Source organism: Gavia stellata, chromosome 1 (assembly GCF_030936135.1).
Source record: "Gavia stellata isolate bGavSte3 chromosome 1, bGavSte3.hap2, whole genome shotgun sequence".
NCBI lineage: Eukaryota > Metazoa > Chordata > Aves > Gaviiformes > Gaviidae > Gavia > Gavia stellata.
Genome location: NC_082594.1, coordinates 84,764,158 through 84,781,228, shown reverse-complemented (window position 1 = coordinate 84,781,228; position 17,071 = coordinate 84,764,158). Strand labels below are relative to the sequence as shown.

Here is a 17,071-nt window from a genome sequence, read left to right as displayed (position 1 = left end):
TTGAAACAGATCAGATCGAATCTAGTAAGTACTGACTAATCCTGCAGAGAAATGATGCAAGAGTCCATGAAAGAATGGGTTCCTCTAGTTTGGGTTGAGTCCTTGTCAGTTTGTGTTGCTGGGTTTGTTTCATATTAATTAGTACCTGTCACTGTATTCCCTCCTCCTGTCAGCTTTCACTCTGCACATCTCTTGTGGGCTGAGTGTCTTGGAGCCTCTTTTCAGTGTTCAATTAGTCATTAGGGTTGGGGGTTCTCCTGATGCTTTGATCAGCGCTTACATATATAGCAATTTCTTTCAGCAGTGACAAATCATTTGCTCACCAGACAAGGGCAGAGTAGGCAAAAAACCTAAAAACCTACTTCCAAAGTTGACTTACCAATGAGTTGTTCAAGTCAAGTAATGCTCCCCTCCCGCCCTGCCTCCGCCCCAAAAGCCTCCCACCAAAAAAAAACCCCAACCCCCCAAACAAAATGCAAACAACAACCCCCCCCGCCCCCAAGATAACCAAGGTTAGATGTATTTTTCAAAATGGCATTGCAGGGCGTGAGGCAAAACAAAGACAAAACTTAATGGTCCTGGGGTGATTACTAAAATGATAGGTGTTTTCAGGGCCTTGGTTGCTCTATGTTGAGTGTCCGGGCTTGAGAGGTTTTCTCATTAGCTTTTTTATGTTTCCTAACAACAATGAAACTATCCAAGCAGTATATTTCTGAAAGAAGATTGCAGTTCATGGGTAGTTAAAGTCACTATTCATCAGTAGCATGATTTAATACTGATCAGACTGTTTTATATCTAGAATGTGCTTTGTGTTGTACCAGAGTGATTCATTATTTATTTCACGTTGGCTGTCTGGTGTGTAATACATGATCTCTGTAAAATCCCTGTAGTGTTGGCAGTTTTCAGAGATTTGGGTAAGAAAGACCTAATTAATGCCTTATCTTTTCTTGCACCCTCCCTACTGATGCTTTTTTGTTGCTTGTGGTGCCTGTTGTTCTGTGCTGTTCTGTTCTTCAGAGAACTAATGCATAGTAAGAGCTGACTTATTCTGTGGTAGGAAGCATAAGCTCTTTGAAGAATCTATTCAGTTGCACAGTTGTTCAAAATAACCACCACTTGAAGGTTTGTCTTTTATCTGATCAAATACATTCTGTAAAATATGGCAAAATTTTGCATAATGAGAGTTGCTTTTCTGATGCTTATTACTGTCCTTGGCCTGTAGGGCAGCAGTGCCACTTTGCTTTTGAAAGCTTCTTGCACAGACTTTGTTGCAGAGAAGCTCATGTAGTATATAAATGTTGAGGGTTGTGCTGTGATAGTTGCTGAAGTTGATGAGAGCCACAGAGCATATCAAAAAGGAAGATCCAGAGTCAGAGTAGCTCTGAGGTATTACTTCATAAGTAGCCCCTTTCCTCACCTGACTACAAAAATTAATATTTGAAGCCTTGACTATTTTCCTACTATCATAAACCTAAAAGTCTTGGGGAAGATGGAGAGTTGGTTTATAACGCACATATCAATAACAAAACAGGAACACACACAGTAAGCTGCTTGATATTGAAGCTCAGTGCAGCTGTCATATTGGCAGAAAATCTGGCACAGATAGTAGTAAGATTGAACAGTTGTATCATGCAATGTTTCTTAAAAGACACCTCAATTAAGACTTAGCAGACATTAGTGAAAGTTTTAAGGGTTGAATCCTCTTCTGAATATGTGGCCCTGACCACACTAATGCAACTGTTGAGACAAGGAAGCAGGCCTTTTAGAAGACAAGATTAACTGGGGGGGAGGGGGGAACCCCAAACACCTGGGTATTACCATGATTCAGTTGGTAAAGTTAGACTACAACATCCCGCCCCAAATTTTTAGGAAGAAAAATCTCAAGCTGAGGTTAGGGGTCAGTATTTAGGTGCTTGATACACTTTTGAGAATGAAGGCATTTCTAATCTTTACCTTAGCTTCCAAACTTAAAAAAACACAAACAAACCCCCTCATTTTTCTTGTCAACTGCAAATATTTAAAAAGCTGTTAAAGTGAAATTTTTGTAATTGGAAGAGAAGCATATACTTGAAGTACTTCATAACTGCTTGTTACCACTTCATTTCCATTGACAAGAGTCAGAAGCACAACTCTAAGGTTATCTGTAGTATGGGCATAGGCAAGTAAATAACACCTCACGGAAAACTTGTGTTTGATTTCAGAGGGTCAGAGTGTTTGACATATACACACAGTTCGCTGTATACGTTCTAACCGCTTCTAATGTCCTGTGTTGTTTTGTGGCCACTACTTTAGAAAAAAAGTAAAAGTAAATGGAAGGAAATAAAATAAAAGCAGACAATCTCATCTTTTTTTAAGTAATAAGGATTAAGTGAATGAGTTTTTTAATTATTTTTTTTTAGTTTGTGGGGTTTTGTTAGCTGAATGTGCTGCATAGTCCTCACCTTCATGATTTGGGAGGTAATTAAAGGATTTGTAATATTGCACTGTTTGATCACAACTTCTGCTCATGACATTTTACAATGAGTACATAGCTTATAAATAGCATTTTGAAGGTATAAGGTTATACAGAGATAATTGCACAGCTGAAATGCATTGGCACAAGGCCAAAGGCTAAGCACTTTCCACCATCTCTTCTAAATTGAATAACTTCACTTTATGAAGTGTATCATCAGAAATTGTTTTCATTACTCCCAGAGGGCAAATTAAGGTTAATAAAAATCCAATTCCAGATAACCCTGATGTGTGAATATTTGTATTTTTAGAACCTTTCTTTGTCAATTACATTCCTCACTGACTGTGTATATGCGAGTACAAGCATGTAAATCATAGTTTCAGCTTATGTGTTTCTACAGTTGTGAACTGTTCTACCTCTCTGAGACAGACTTCCTCTAAACATGATTGTGAGACCCAGCAGGATTTTTCAAACTGAGCAAAACGAAACGCACTCCTTCCACTAAGCTATTGTTCCTCACATCCCCTGAATCCCACCATCCTGAATTCCACATGACCCACGTAGCAGCCATTTGACCCATCTGCTTTGGTTCTCAAAAACCGGTATTTATATATCCTCTTCTTTAAATGTTATGTTAAATAGCATATTCTTCATACAAGGCAACCCAGTATTTTGTGGATTCTTAGGCAATCTAAGAAACCCTTTAGTAAAGGTGAATTAGCAGGGAAGGTTTTTCCATTTTCTCCCTGTGATAAATTAGTTACGTATATAATCTGAACTAGCACACACACGTTGGAGTCACCTCTTTCAGTACTCCACTTTTACAACATTAGATTATAGTCCTGTTACAAGTGCCCTCTTCTTTTCTCTTCACTCTGCTGCTCTGTGCCCTCCTCTTCTTCCCACTTCACAAAAAAGAGGACTTCCGCTGCCTTCATAAGACAGCTGTTTCTGCTTGTAAGTGTAAGAAAGAACATTGTGTATAAAGAACAGTATAAGAAAGGGCCTAGTATACAGTAATACTTACCCAGGATAATCTTTCAGCCTTTATCACTCTGTGGTTCGCAGACTCACTTTTTCAGAGATGGTGTCTTTATCACTTGGTGGATATTTTTTTTTGTCTATGAATGTGTCAGTTTTTAAAAATCCATGTACACTTGTAGCACCAACAATAGCTTTTGGCAGAACTATCCTATTGCTGACATTTTGGTATCTTTTTTAAAAAAAAGGTTTTTTCCCACCCCAAAAAAATTAAATTAGGGAATTAATAAATTGCTTTTGTTGATCTTAACATTAAATGGAAAAGTTTCACACCAGTTAGTTAATATCCTCAGTCTATTACAGTCCCAATACTGAAAACAAAGCATTAGGAAACTCAGAGAGAAGTCATAATTGGGAATGCTTGAAGGAAAAATAAATCATGTTACCATTTATATATCTATGCAGCCTGTTATGCAATTGTTGCATTTTTTGTCTTTGTTGGATGAAACAGTGTTTAAACAATTTTTCTCTACAGGTTATTGACATGCCAGAACACAATCCTGGAGATATGGGTGGAACAATGAGACTGGGGAAGAGGAGGACTGTTTTCAAAACACAGAATTCTATTTTAAGTAAGTTACATTTCTGCTCTTATGACTTGCCTTTTGGATAGGAACTCTGTAACATGGCAAAGCAAAAATGCCAAAGCACGTTTTGTTAAAAGACTACAACCTCAAGCAAGCAGCTGGGTGACAGCTTCCCCGAGCTCATTTACTCTGATCCTGTTCCTGTATACATTTACCTAGGATCAGAATGTAAAGAAAGAAATGAGAGACATCTGGAAGTCCCAGTGAAAAGGTCAGTTAGGGTCCACTGCTTTAAATAAACAATGAGGAGACTGTTGAGATAACTGAAATGCATTTTATGGTAGTTTAATTCATGATTTTCTTGGGAAGATCGGAGTGTTTTCTACCTTTTTTTCTTTATAAGTTGATAGGACATGTGAACCAGGGCTTCTTGTTCTACCCCTGAAGCTTTTTGGTAGAACTAACTGAAACTCCTACCCCTTATGCTCTTGCCAGACCTGAGCATTGCTTGTCATTCCCTAGAGTTGCCAGTACACCTCAGCCTTAAATGTCATCTGGCCTTGCTGTCTTAGTCCTCACCTTGTCTTAACAATGTTTGCTAGTTTGTGTCCTAATTATAGCCAGCCCCTGCTTAACTCTAGTCTCTGATCCAGCACTGCCCTAGGCCTAGCCCAGCCCTGGAAACAGTCTTGTTTTGGGAAAGCAAATTATTTGTTGTAGGAAAGGAAAATGATTTGCTATAACAGGATGCTTCAAAAGCCAAAATAAAAGCAACCAGAATATAGAACAAATGATTAAATTTGATCTATATGTACTTTAAAATTGAAATAATACTTGTCTCCTATTAATCAGCCTATTATACAGTAGTAATATAAGCGATGCTGAAAATGTGTAAAAGGTGGTTTCTTGTCCATCGATAAATATGGGCATATTTCTTATATTGCCCTGCCCCCAACATTGATCTGAGCTATTACTACATATAGATATGTTAAAATTATGGAATGTATCTTTCTGAGCTTTTAAAAATGACATCTGCTTCATCGTGAGACCAAAGTATAATACATATGCACATTTAATGAAAAATCTGCCTTTCTAGAGAATGCCTGTGCTAGTGATCTGACTGACCTGGGTGATACTTTGCCTAGCTGTGAGATATATATATATGCATATCACAATGTACACGTTTTTCTGTGGCCTAAATGCTTCTTGGAAAAGTAAATAAAAATTAACGTCTGTTGTAACTCTTGACCAGTATTATGAGTTGTTTAGATGACCATATTTATCAAAGATTCATAGAAAGCTCTGGTAGTTTACTCAGGAAATCAGATTCCTGTTTCTAATGCTTTACAACTTGGATGGGAGTAATGGTTTGAAAAGGTGATTCCTTAAAATTAACACATATACAACTTTTTGTATAATTGCAGTACTATCACTCTAAAATTTTTAGAGATCATCTTGGCAGTCTAGTTCTTGTACCAACCCCTAAGCGAGATAGTAATCCTAATGATACTAGGATAAATTGAGAGCAAAGTTTGAGCCATGACTGAGAGATATGATTAAATTCTCGTTTACTGCATACCTCTAACTTACTCCTTGTTGCTCTGGAATGTAGAGTGTTCCACATTAGGCTCAGAGGACTGCAAGAGTATTTGGGTAATGACGTCAGGAAAACAGAAAAACAATATTCTCTGTTTGTCGTCGGAGATAGTATGCCAGCTGCCATGCATAATCTATTAAAATGGAACAGATGCTACTATAAAAGGCTTCCTTCACTGCACCTTTTGCGTACAACTGTTGTAAAACCCTGAAGGGATTTCATGTTGCTTGTTCACTCAAACATTTTTTATTTTATTTTGGGCTTTACAATTTAAATTAATTTAAGCATGGCCTTCAGACTCTAGTCCACCTAAGCTATTTCTGGTCAAGGAATGTTGAATATGAATCCTGAATAAACTCAGGTAACAGTAAATTAAAAGAAACTAGTCATCACTGAGAAAAACAGAAAGCTGGAGTGAGATGAATAGTGTCCTGTTATGTTTTACATATGAAATTTTTTTGAGGTTTAAATTACAAGAAATAGTTGTAACAACTATTAAAGCAACACATTCATTTCTTTCTTGTTGTATATTCAGGAAAACTTTATGGTGATGAAATGTTTGTAGAGGAGCGACACAGGCATCGATATGAGGTAAGCACTGCTAATGTACTTTATGCTCAAAAGCTAAAGCTTAAGCAAATTGTGTTTCTCTTGGTAGGCGTGATTCTCCTTAAAGCCAATGGGAGATTTCTTACATGACCATAACCCAAAATTTAGTAATGGTTAGATAGTATAATTTAGATTGAAAGGAACCTCTGTAAGTCTTCTAGTCCAACTCCCTGTTTGGAGCTGACCCAACTTCAGAATTAGATCAGGCTGCTCAGGATTTTGTCCCATCTAGTTTTGAATCTCTCTGAAGAGAGAGATTCCACAACATCATTTGACAATCTGTTCCATTACTTAACTGCTTCATTGTGAACCCTTTTTTTCCTTTTTTTCCTCCTATCTAATAGGAGATCTCCTTGGGTAGTTTGTCTTTTATATCTCAGTCTTGTGCTGTGCATCTCTGAGCAAAGTCCGTCTCAGTCTTCTTTATACCATCCCATTAGATAGTTGAAGTCATCAACAAGATCCACTCTTTGCCTCTGTTCTCCAGGCTGAACAAATTCAGCTCATCCAATCTCTCCTCCTATGTTGCATGTGGTCCAGCCCCTTAGACATCCTGGTTGGACCTCCTATGGACTCGCAACATTTTGTCAAACTCTTTCTTGTACTGGTGGGTAAAGGTGCTCAGAGTCTGAATATTAACTAGAGTGGTCAGAACATCACCAAGGAAATTAAACAGCTCACTGCAGAGCTCCTCAGTTTGAAGGAGCTGAACCACGGTTTGTGTCATAACCACTGAAATGCGGTGTTAAAAGAGGAGGTCAGTCTTTACGCCTACTGTAGTGGGCCGTTTAAAAAATGAGGAATGCAAGCTGCTCAGAATCAGGAGGACAGTAAGCAGAAGGGACCCTGGCTTTAATCTTTTGAATGCTATGTAGTAAGTTTTAAAATTACTGATTCATCTCGTATTAAATAAATATGCCCACTTTTACAAATTTATACCAGAGTTGTTAAAACAAGAAAGCAAAAGTTCCCAACTCTTTTCTCAATTCTTTTCATTCTTGTATGCATACTAAAAACATTACAATTAACTACTACTGTTTGTTAAATGAAGAAATAAATAGAACTACAATTATTATTTTCAATATTTCAGGTGAACCCAGAATTGACTCACTGCTTCGAAGAGAAAGGTTTGAAATTTGTTGGCCATGATACAGAAGGGAACAGAATGGAAATTATTGAACTGGAGAGTGAGTGTCTTCCTTGTCTGTAGTACTTTCTGCATCTGTTAAAACCATGTAAACTATAGGTTGTTAAATGCCATGTAGGCACAATATTTAGCTGTCATAACAGCCAAGATCATGCTGGGGCATACTGCTGACTTCACCTGTGTATTACAATGGGTGAAGATTCAGAGGATGTTAGGAGAAGTCTTGCATTTCTCAAGGATTGTGCATGTATTTGATTATCAGGGAGAGACATGCTCCTTTTCCAGAAGGTCATAATTCTAGCTCAGTGGGATTTGGCTATGTAGAATCGTAGAGTGATTTGGGAGGTCATCTAGCCCAACCCTCTGCTTCAACACAGGGCTACCTTCAAATATAGATCAGGTTGTCTGAGTATCTCCAAGTATGCTATTGGTTGGACATCAAACCACTCAGCACTACTCTTTGAACCCAGCAGTCCAGCCATTTTTTAACACGCTTTGTAGTTTACCCATAGTCCATAGCTCCCAGCCTGGATGCTAGGAAATGATATCAAAAGCCTTGCTAAAGTCAGCATAATCCCTGCATCCAAAGACTGATTGTTCCCAAGCTTGTTGTGCCCAACTGTCTTCCTGTCCTTCATGTGTCTGGAAATGCCTTGGAGGAGGATTTGTTTCATAATCTTGCCAATAAACTGAGGTTAGGCTGACTGTCCTGTAGTTCCTTGGATCCTTCTTTTTGTCTTTATTGAAGAAGGGCATGGTGACTGCCTTTTTCCAGTCATCAGGGACGTCTCATGATTGCCTTGGGCTTTTAAAGATAAAAACCAGCTTCATGATGACATTGGCCTGCTCCCTAAGCACCCTCAAATATTCTTAGTCAGGTCCCAATAACTAATATATGTTCAGTTTGCTTGAGTATATGAAATATGTATACATGCAATATAGCCAAAGTATGAAACATCATTGGAATATATTACCTAGAGAGGCTGTGAAATCTCCATCCTCGCAGATAGACACCTTCAAAACTTGACGAGACAAAGCTGTCAGCAATCTGATTTAACTTTGAAGTTGACCCTGCTTTGAGCAGGAGGTGGGACTAGAAACCTCCCAGGGTGCCTTCCAATCAGTTTGTGTCTTCTTTGGTTACCCTCTGTTTAGAATCATAGAAAAAAGTATGAAAATCAGATAGAAAGCAAGCTCCTTTCTTTCACAGAAGTGATTCAGATAAATGAGAGTTTGATACTGTGGAAATCTGGTAGATTTGGACTACTTTACCAAGTAAAACTTGATGTTTTTTCTAAAAGGTTGTGAAATAAAAAGGAGCTACACTGCATATGTTTGTTCAATGCTACACAGGGTAGCTCTTAGAAGCAATCCCTTTGATTTTGCTTGATTCTTTGGTTAACTCTGTGCTGTTAAGTCACTATTGGCTAGATGAGTATCAGGCCCTTGAAGATGCAGGATACCTTACAAGATTTTTTTTCTCTTTTCTTATATGGCTCCTAATTGCCATTGGTTAAGATAAACTCCATGCAGAGAAACATAAATTTATCATAAGAATACATTATCATCCTATAGAGTGCTATTTGTGACGTGATGCTCCCGAGAATTCATTTTGTATACTCCACGGTTTGTTGAAGAACAGTGCTGTAATTTTGAACCAGGATTTGAATGTAGACACGTACTTATAATGTCAAGCAACTGCACCATAGAGAGTAATCTAAGAGCAAAGGATACGTATGAATTCATAAACTACTAATTGTCATGGTGTTCTTTGCTTAGTTTCTTCCTGATACATTACCTCTGTTACGCAAGCTGGTGTTGGAAGGCTATTTTGTCTGCCCTGCATGAAACAACTTCTATAGAGAGCATCATGAAATGAAGCAGAATTTTTAAATTGCATGTTACTGTGAAAAGAATAAAAGCAGCAGTAAAATCTGGAATTATTTCACAATGGGCTGCAAGGAGACTCTGATTACTAAAGAAAAACAATCATCATAGGGAGGAGGGTGGATTGAAGCGGAAGCACAGAAATAACAGTACACCAGATAGCTTAGGCAAAGCTTTTAAGCAAAATATCCCACAGGAAATATTTGATGCTTTGTCATTGTCTTGTTTTACAGCTTTAAAGAACTAAATTGCATGGTAGAGAGAAAGAAGTTATGGGATAAATTTAGGATCCAGGTTCTTTTTAAGACGTAGCAGCAGAGAGAAGAGCAGTATACTAGCTCATATAGTTTATCTTCATAGAAGAAAAAACCAGCTTTCTTGTTATTAATTATTCTGTACTGCAGAGAAATTCCTTGCATGTTTGGGATTATTCTGGAAATTGTCGAACAAGAAGAGATCTGAGGTTAATTTCATCCAGTGTCCTGGCAGTAGAAGTGGTTAATGTTAGTTCCTTTAAAACAATATTCAAAGAAGGAATAGGTGCACAGCATGGAACATTTTTCCTTCCTTATCCTTTTGAAGAAGACAAAAGGGAACCAGAAGCAGTAGTAAAGAGGTGCTTTGATTGGGAAACAGAGCTGAAGATTTAAGAGAAGATGAAGCAGCATGGCTTGTTTAGCTTAGCAGGCAGAGTTGAATGATGGTGATATTGTCATCCTTAATCACATGGGCCAAACAGCAGGACGGAAGAGCACCATAAGAAATAGATATAAGTTGACTGTAACAAAGATGGCCTATGAATTAGGAAAAGGTTTCTAAGCAAAAGGAGAGAGTATTGGAAGAGCTTTCTAGTGGGAGCAAAAAAAGCTAGGTGGTGTTATGGCAGAGCCTTGACCCTTTGTGCATGAGACTACATGATGTATCTGCATTCAGTAACAGGAGACTGGATCTAATGTCCCAGGAGATCTGTTCCAGGCCTAATTATTTGACGTTTGTTTTCCCCAGTTTTGTCTATATGTTGCTTTTACACCCATCTCTTAGTGTGTAAATAGTTGCTGTATGGTAATGCTTGGTCTTTTAGGAACTGTTCTATTTTTCCCTCAGATCTGTATGGGTGCATGTTCTGAATATACATGCATAAATATATATTGGAAACCAAAATACTATGAAAATAACATGATAAATGTAGATGTTGTGGTTGTTCCCCCCCTTACATGCCTGTACAGGTTTATTATTCAGCTTTTAATTACATCATTGTGCATGTTAAGATTGAATCACAGGATGATTTTTCCTTAATTTACCTTACTAACCTTCTGCCTTTTTGTGGAAAAAATTAAGGTTCCTGCTGCCTTGCCCTTAAATTCACACATGCTGATCTGGGTTCTGGACTCCTGCATGAAATCTTAAATAAACTTTTTTCCTAACAGTTGTTCTACTATCTTCTTCTTACATCTTGTAATTTTCTTTGACATTTATCTTGTAGATCACCCATATTTTGTGGGAGTTCAGTTCCATCCAGAGTTTTCCTCAAGACCTATGAAACCTTCACCTCCATACCTTGGACTGTTGCTAGCAGCAACTGGGACACTCAATGCATACCTGCAACGTGGATGTAAATTGTCTCCAAGGTAATCTTTCTTAATCACTTGCCTGCAGTTTGATAGTGACCTTTTTGGAGGGATTCTCCTGTCCTTCAGTTCAGAAGTCCAGAAAAGGAAAAGGAGTTCTTCCTGTATTGATTTACTTGTTCCTGTGTGTACCTGACATAAAGCCTGATGTAAAAAGTATCTGTAAGCAGTTAAGCACAGTTCCCGACTTCCTCCTTTTCAGAGGCTATTAGGGCTAAAGCCATATCCATACATGATAACCAGAAAGAAGTAAAAAACCTTTAGTAAATTCATGTGAAGTTAGTGGCCTCCTGTGTTAACTTTTATTAACAGTAGTTTCACAGGGAAAGAGATTTGCTAGAGGATCAAGCAATGAAGTGAAATTCTTGCCTAGTTGTATTTGAATGATGACAGTAACAAAAAAGAAAACACTGATTTTATTTTGCAGTAGCTAAATAATTCCATCTAGCAGAGACAAGCCTGAAACAAAACAGTTGGGATATCTTTAGACTTATGGAAGGGTTTGGATCAGGATCAAAATGGAATGGTTCAGCGAAACTAAAATCCTTTGTCCCAGTTCCCTTGGACACAGAGTTTTTGGTTTATTGAATGTAGCAATAGCTTTTAGCCAGTGTTAACTCATTCTTGTTTATTTCAATGATATTAATAACAGTTACAATTTCATTACAATAACAATAATAAAGAGGTCAGAGGGAAGTCTAGGGTACAATAACAAAATTTAAAAAAAAAAATTAAAAAAATCACAGAATGACTGAATAATAACACAGAACAGATCCAACTCTGGCTTACTGGATTTTCCTCTAAACAAGGCACCAAACTCACTAGTTTTGTGGGTTTTGGGGTTTTTTTTGAGCATTGCTTTCTATTAAAATGATGTCCTTTTCTTAAGCGAGAAATAGGAATTTTATTCAGGTTTCAGTAGTAATGGAAAATAGCCAAGCCAGACCAGATCAATCTATTTTGGTACCCTGCTCCTTATGGGTATCAGTTGTTTTTCATAAATGCTCTTCATCTTTGTTCACCCTGGCCAATTGTGCAATGATGTACATACAAAGAGAATTTCTTTCTGATCTGCAAACTACATCTTGATTGAAATACTCCTATTACCTTAGCATCTCATTGTTATTAACAGTCATAACATTATCTACCTTTTAAAATTTGTGCCAGTGCATTACACAGGTCAAATTTTTGTGGTGCTTGGCAGGAGGGAGTCTTCAAGCACAGTGATCTTCAGTCTTTTCTTCTTGTGGGCACCCTCCGCCTCACAGTTCATCTTGTTTCACAGGTCCCAATATCCTTTCTTTTACTGCTTCCTCCCATAAGTATACCTATTCGTCTCTCTGAGATAAAGAAAAATTACTTTTTTTGAATGAGTGACCTGCATGTGTCCTGCTAATTTAAATTTAAATCCCTTAGTATTATAGCAAAGATGTTTTCTAACCTTGACTTTTAAGTTTCAGCAATTACTGAATTTGCCGCACTTACACTTATTTAAATTAATCAATAAAAATTATAGCCAACTCTTCTTCATGTTCATACAATAAACTCCAACCAACACTTAAACATTTATCAAAGACAAAAATTCATACCCCCAAACTTTGTATACAAAAATACAAATTTTACCATTTACCTAGATGCACAGCAATCAAGAGAACCCCTTTGTCTTGAGAATAGAAAAACATTTTTGGGGCTAAAAGAGGAGCATTTTGCAGGGAAGAACATTCACGAGGGAATTTCAGTGCTAATTACAGCACATCCAATCATGTTAACATACCCACCTGCTGAGTGGGAATGATTTCCAATTTAAACCTTTAAACCCCAGAATGCTAGTAATTTCATTAAGCAGTAAAGCTAAGGCATGTCATAACAAGACTGAAACAAATCTGAGGAGAGGATTTTCTGCATACCCCCTCCTGCACTGCCTGCATGAATTGTAGTCATGCTGTTGACTAGAGCAAAGATGTAACCTGAAAGAGAATTTGTCGAGGCCAGCAAGGTGAGCAGATTACCTAAACTAGGCTGTTAAAAACACTAAAAAGAGGGTTAATGATGAGGTCCTGAGACAAAAGGAAATACATATTTTTAGCATTAGTTTCTTAACAGCAAATCATTACCCCAGAACATTTAACAGCCCCATAATTAGGATGCAATTTTAGATCTGACACCTGGACAGAAGCCCTAGCTTCTAAGCAAAGCAAACAGTAAATTTAAAGATGCATCACACCTCCCAGGAGAGTGACCTAAGTAAATAAAAGTGAATAAACCTTCTCTTAAATTTTTGTGAGGCCTAGTCTGGTAGTCAGTCTGAGAATGCTTACACATAGGCATGAGCATACCTAGTTTGAGACTGGAATGGATCCTCTGGGGTAAATTTAGTTCCCAGGAGCTTTGGTGTGTACGAAAACAGTCAAGAACTGAGCAAAGGATCAGAGTAACTCAGTGATGAGTTATTACTTAGTTACCTGAAGTGGAGTTGGGCATCTAAGTTGCCTTTGTGGTTTCAGCCTCTAGTGCATTATGGCATGAGTACCTAACCATCAGACAAAGCCATGCACTTCATTTCACAGAATTACACAGGTCACACAGAATGACAGGGGTTGGAAGGGACCTCTGGAGATCATCTAGTCCAACCCCCCCTCCAGAGCAGGTTCACCTAGAGCAGATTGCACAGAAATGCGTCCAGGCAAGTTTTGAATACCTCTAGAGAAGGAGACTCCACAACCTTCTCCGGGCAGCTTGTTCCAGTGCTCTACAACCCTCAAAGTAAAGAAGCTCCTCCTCATGTTTAGATGGAACTTCTTATGATCAAGTTTGTGCATTTCCTGTGAATGCTTTTAAATTGTGACCTTTTCCAAATCTTTCCATGGAAATACTGAAGTGACCATTTCATACGGAGCTGAGGAAGGTGAGAGGCTGCTAGTTTACATGTTTCATTTTAAAGGACAGAGAAAACCAGAACCACAAGAGTCTCTCAGAAAGTGTACAATACCCACAAATAAGCTGCTTTTTAAGAGACACCAAAAGGTTTTAAGAGAAAACTAGTGGATGAAGAGGGGAACTTCACATCTAATGTTGGCTTTTACCGAGTCTTGCAGAGTTTCATTTGGAAAAAATAATAAAAACTGGCTTATCTTTGGGAACAGTGTCATATGGATTGCAAAACCACTGATGTACAATAAAGCCATGTTGCTGGGGTTTTTTCCCCATAGCAAGTTTAGCAGACTTTTTCTTCTTTCCCCTCAACCAACATCTTTATTAATGGCCTGCAAGAGTAGGCCACAGTGCATTAATGATATTTGCTAATAATGTCATTTAAATAAGAGCTGAAAGCACTATTCAGAGCAAAGAAATAACATAAAAAATATATAAGGAATTTAGAAACCTCTGCTGAAAATAGTGAAATCTTATGTTTCTTTGGAGGAAGAGGGTAACAAGCTAAAGATAAATAATTTAAACACAGATGTTGAGTAGATGGGAGGAAATGTAGGAAGTGAGAGATGTTTCTGGGTGAGAAAGTGTGGGCAACTAGGACTACCGCCAAAAGAAATTTTTGCAAGTCATTAGTGAATATGCTAACGTGAGGTACCAGTCCAATGCCATCTAGTCACAGAGTTAGTTCTGGGCAGGTTATTAATAAAAGATGACTTATGAGTTGCATTCAGAGTCAAGGAGCAGAAGTGGCCAGAGGACAGAAGGAGTGGTGCATAAAAGAATCTCGGAAGACTTGCCTGTATGGTGCTTACTGCACTAACATGGTCCAACTATCTCCCAAATCAGTTGTGTAGTGAGGTTTGGGCAAGGACCTATAAACAGAACAGGAAACAGCCTGTGTGATGTGTTCTGGCGTATGAGGGGCAAGGAAGGTGGGAGCAGGACTATCTCTGATGTCCCTTGTACTTTATCCCCAACCAAGAACACATCTGGCTCAGCATCATATTTCTGCCATTGACCAAATCCAGACATTTCAGAGGAAAGTGAAGGAAATCTTGTGGTTTGAAGACTGTCAAGAGAGCAGAAAGAGAGGGGCTGCTCCACAAAAGAAGACAATCCAGGAGCCAGGGGTGGCAACTGTACTGGTAGGGTAGTGTCCTCACCAGCAGGAGTCAGTACCACAGTTGCCAAAGAAGGCAAGCGAACTGGCTCCAATGACAGTCACCATGTCCTACAGACAGTCCAGTGCAGAAGTGCAAAGTGATGAGTTAGGTATGAGGTCAATCCAGGAAGTCCAGTCAACAAGTGACTACAGAACTACAGAGATGGGTACAGGCATGCCTGCGACATAGCTCAGGCAAGGATTGGGAGCCAAGGCTTCAGGGCCCATTGGTGGAGGCCCCAGGTGAGGATGGTCAGGGCAGCTAAAACCTGTTGGAACCCTCAGAGCTCTTACAGAAAACTATAGAAAAAGTTTTAAAGGAAATCCCTTCTCAACCATAGTGGTACTTAGTGATGAACTTGGTAATGTTAGTTATGGCAGTTACTTTGTCATTTTAATGTTAGATGTTTACAGTGAAGACACTTATGAGCCCAAGTCTTTTCCTGTAGTTGCTAAGTGAATATATGCACTTTAAAGGAGCCAAATAGCTCATGATAATGGTTAAGTGGGTCAGAAGCATTATACCCTACAAGTGCCTGTTTCTCTCCATTGATTATAAGAAGCTGGTGGTAACTACCTCAGATGAAGATGTTTAAAGCTGAATGAATTGAATCCCATGCATGAGACTCAGCTGAGAGTTTTTATAACACCCAGGTATGTTCTGGCATCTTGGTTGTGCTTTTTGTAATGCTGGGTCCTAATAAAACCATTATCCTAGGTCCAGTTATGCGAGTGCAAATGTCTGGCAGGTTGGAACTGGGGAGTCTTAGGTATGTGCTGAGGGATTCTTTAATGAAATGATGTTTCATGGAAGCGTAGGATCATATAATGATGGTAATAATAATGAATAATATATGATCATTTTTATGATCATATAATGATCACAAAAATATGCACCAAGAAATATGGCTGACTGCAATTATAACCATTGCACAATCAAATATGCATTTATTTTAAATAATCTTTTAATGACTATAATAATTTCAATAATTCAGCTTTTTGTGGGGGGAATAAATAATAATAATTGCCAGATTTCTTTTTGCTAGGTTCTCAAACAGCTGTTGCAGTTGTTTGTTTTAAACACCCACAGTCTGTAGTAAATGTAATAACCTTTATTGTTAATTTGCATTGAGGAAGAAATGCACTTAGCTTGGCTCCTGCCTTTGCAGGGAATATCATTACTGTAACAATTGTTTAAATTGCTTACATTTCTGGAAAATACTTTTTTGTCAATTATACATTAAAAAAGGATGAAAAAAACCACTCTGAAATTGTGTCAGATACTTTGCTGTGAAGAATGTTGATCTGGATTTTCCAAATGAAACAAACAGAATGTTCAAGGAGTACCCATTTTACAGTTGCCTGTGTTTCTTACTAAAAACATTGAAAGTAGGCAGTTTGGTGCTTTTGAGCAACTGTTTGAGAAATACAGTTTTAAAACTGATCTTGAGTCTTAATTCTAGTGATTCTGCAGCTGAGATTGGTTGCTGAGGTGATGCATTCCAGCTTCATGCCGTGTGGCCTCAGCTATCGGCTGCCTTCTGTACCATGCCAACAGGCAATCTTCTCATCTTGCCTCCTTCCGTGCTTTAGACTGATGCATAGCAGAGGTATGATGATACCTCTGTCAGTAGAACAGAGACATCTGAAATGGGCATAAATTCGGTAATAATGGAACACATGCAGGGGGAAGCTGTTTTTATTGCTTACGTCTTGAGAAGACAGGGATCTGAGGATGAGTGAACTTTAAAACAAAACCAAACCCCGTAATGTAGTTAGTTTCTCAACAGAGGATGTTTTCCTTACTCCAGTCAGGTAATATGTTGCGGTTCACTGCAGAGTGAAATGCCAGCTAGGTACTGATTGACATTTCACTTTGCAGTGAATGTATTTCCATTAACTATAGGTAGATCAGGTGTAAGGATCAAAGTGACCAAAATTCTTCATCTTGAAGGCTGAAGTGACTGACTAGATGCAGTGACACTGCATACTCTGAGTTTTGTTCTGGTTTTCTCTTGGCCATATCTTTACACTCCGGTTTCCATGAAGAAAAAAAAAGACGGAATAGAACCACTGTGATGGCCTTAGAT

The 17,071-nt window shown here is 38.3% G+C and overlaps 1 protein-coding gene across 1 annotated transcript in view; it reads left to right on the top strand.

Moving 5' to 3' along the window:
• Positions 1–17,071, top strand: part of CTPS2 (CTP synthase 2) — a 74,390-nt gene that overhangs the window by 51,199 nt on the left and 6,120 nt on the right. Inside the window, exons 13-16 of the mRNA XM_059817073.1 lie at positions 3,969–4,065; positions 6,153–6,208; positions 7,317–7,413; positions 10,744–10,888. Coding sequence (XP_059673056.1) covers positions 3,969–4,065; positions 6,153–6,208; positions 7,317–7,413; positions 10,744–10,888 — 395 coding nt within the window. The remainder of the gene's footprint in view (positions 1–3,968; positions 4,066–6,152; positions 6,209–7,316; positions 7,414–10,743; positions 10,889–17,071) is intronic.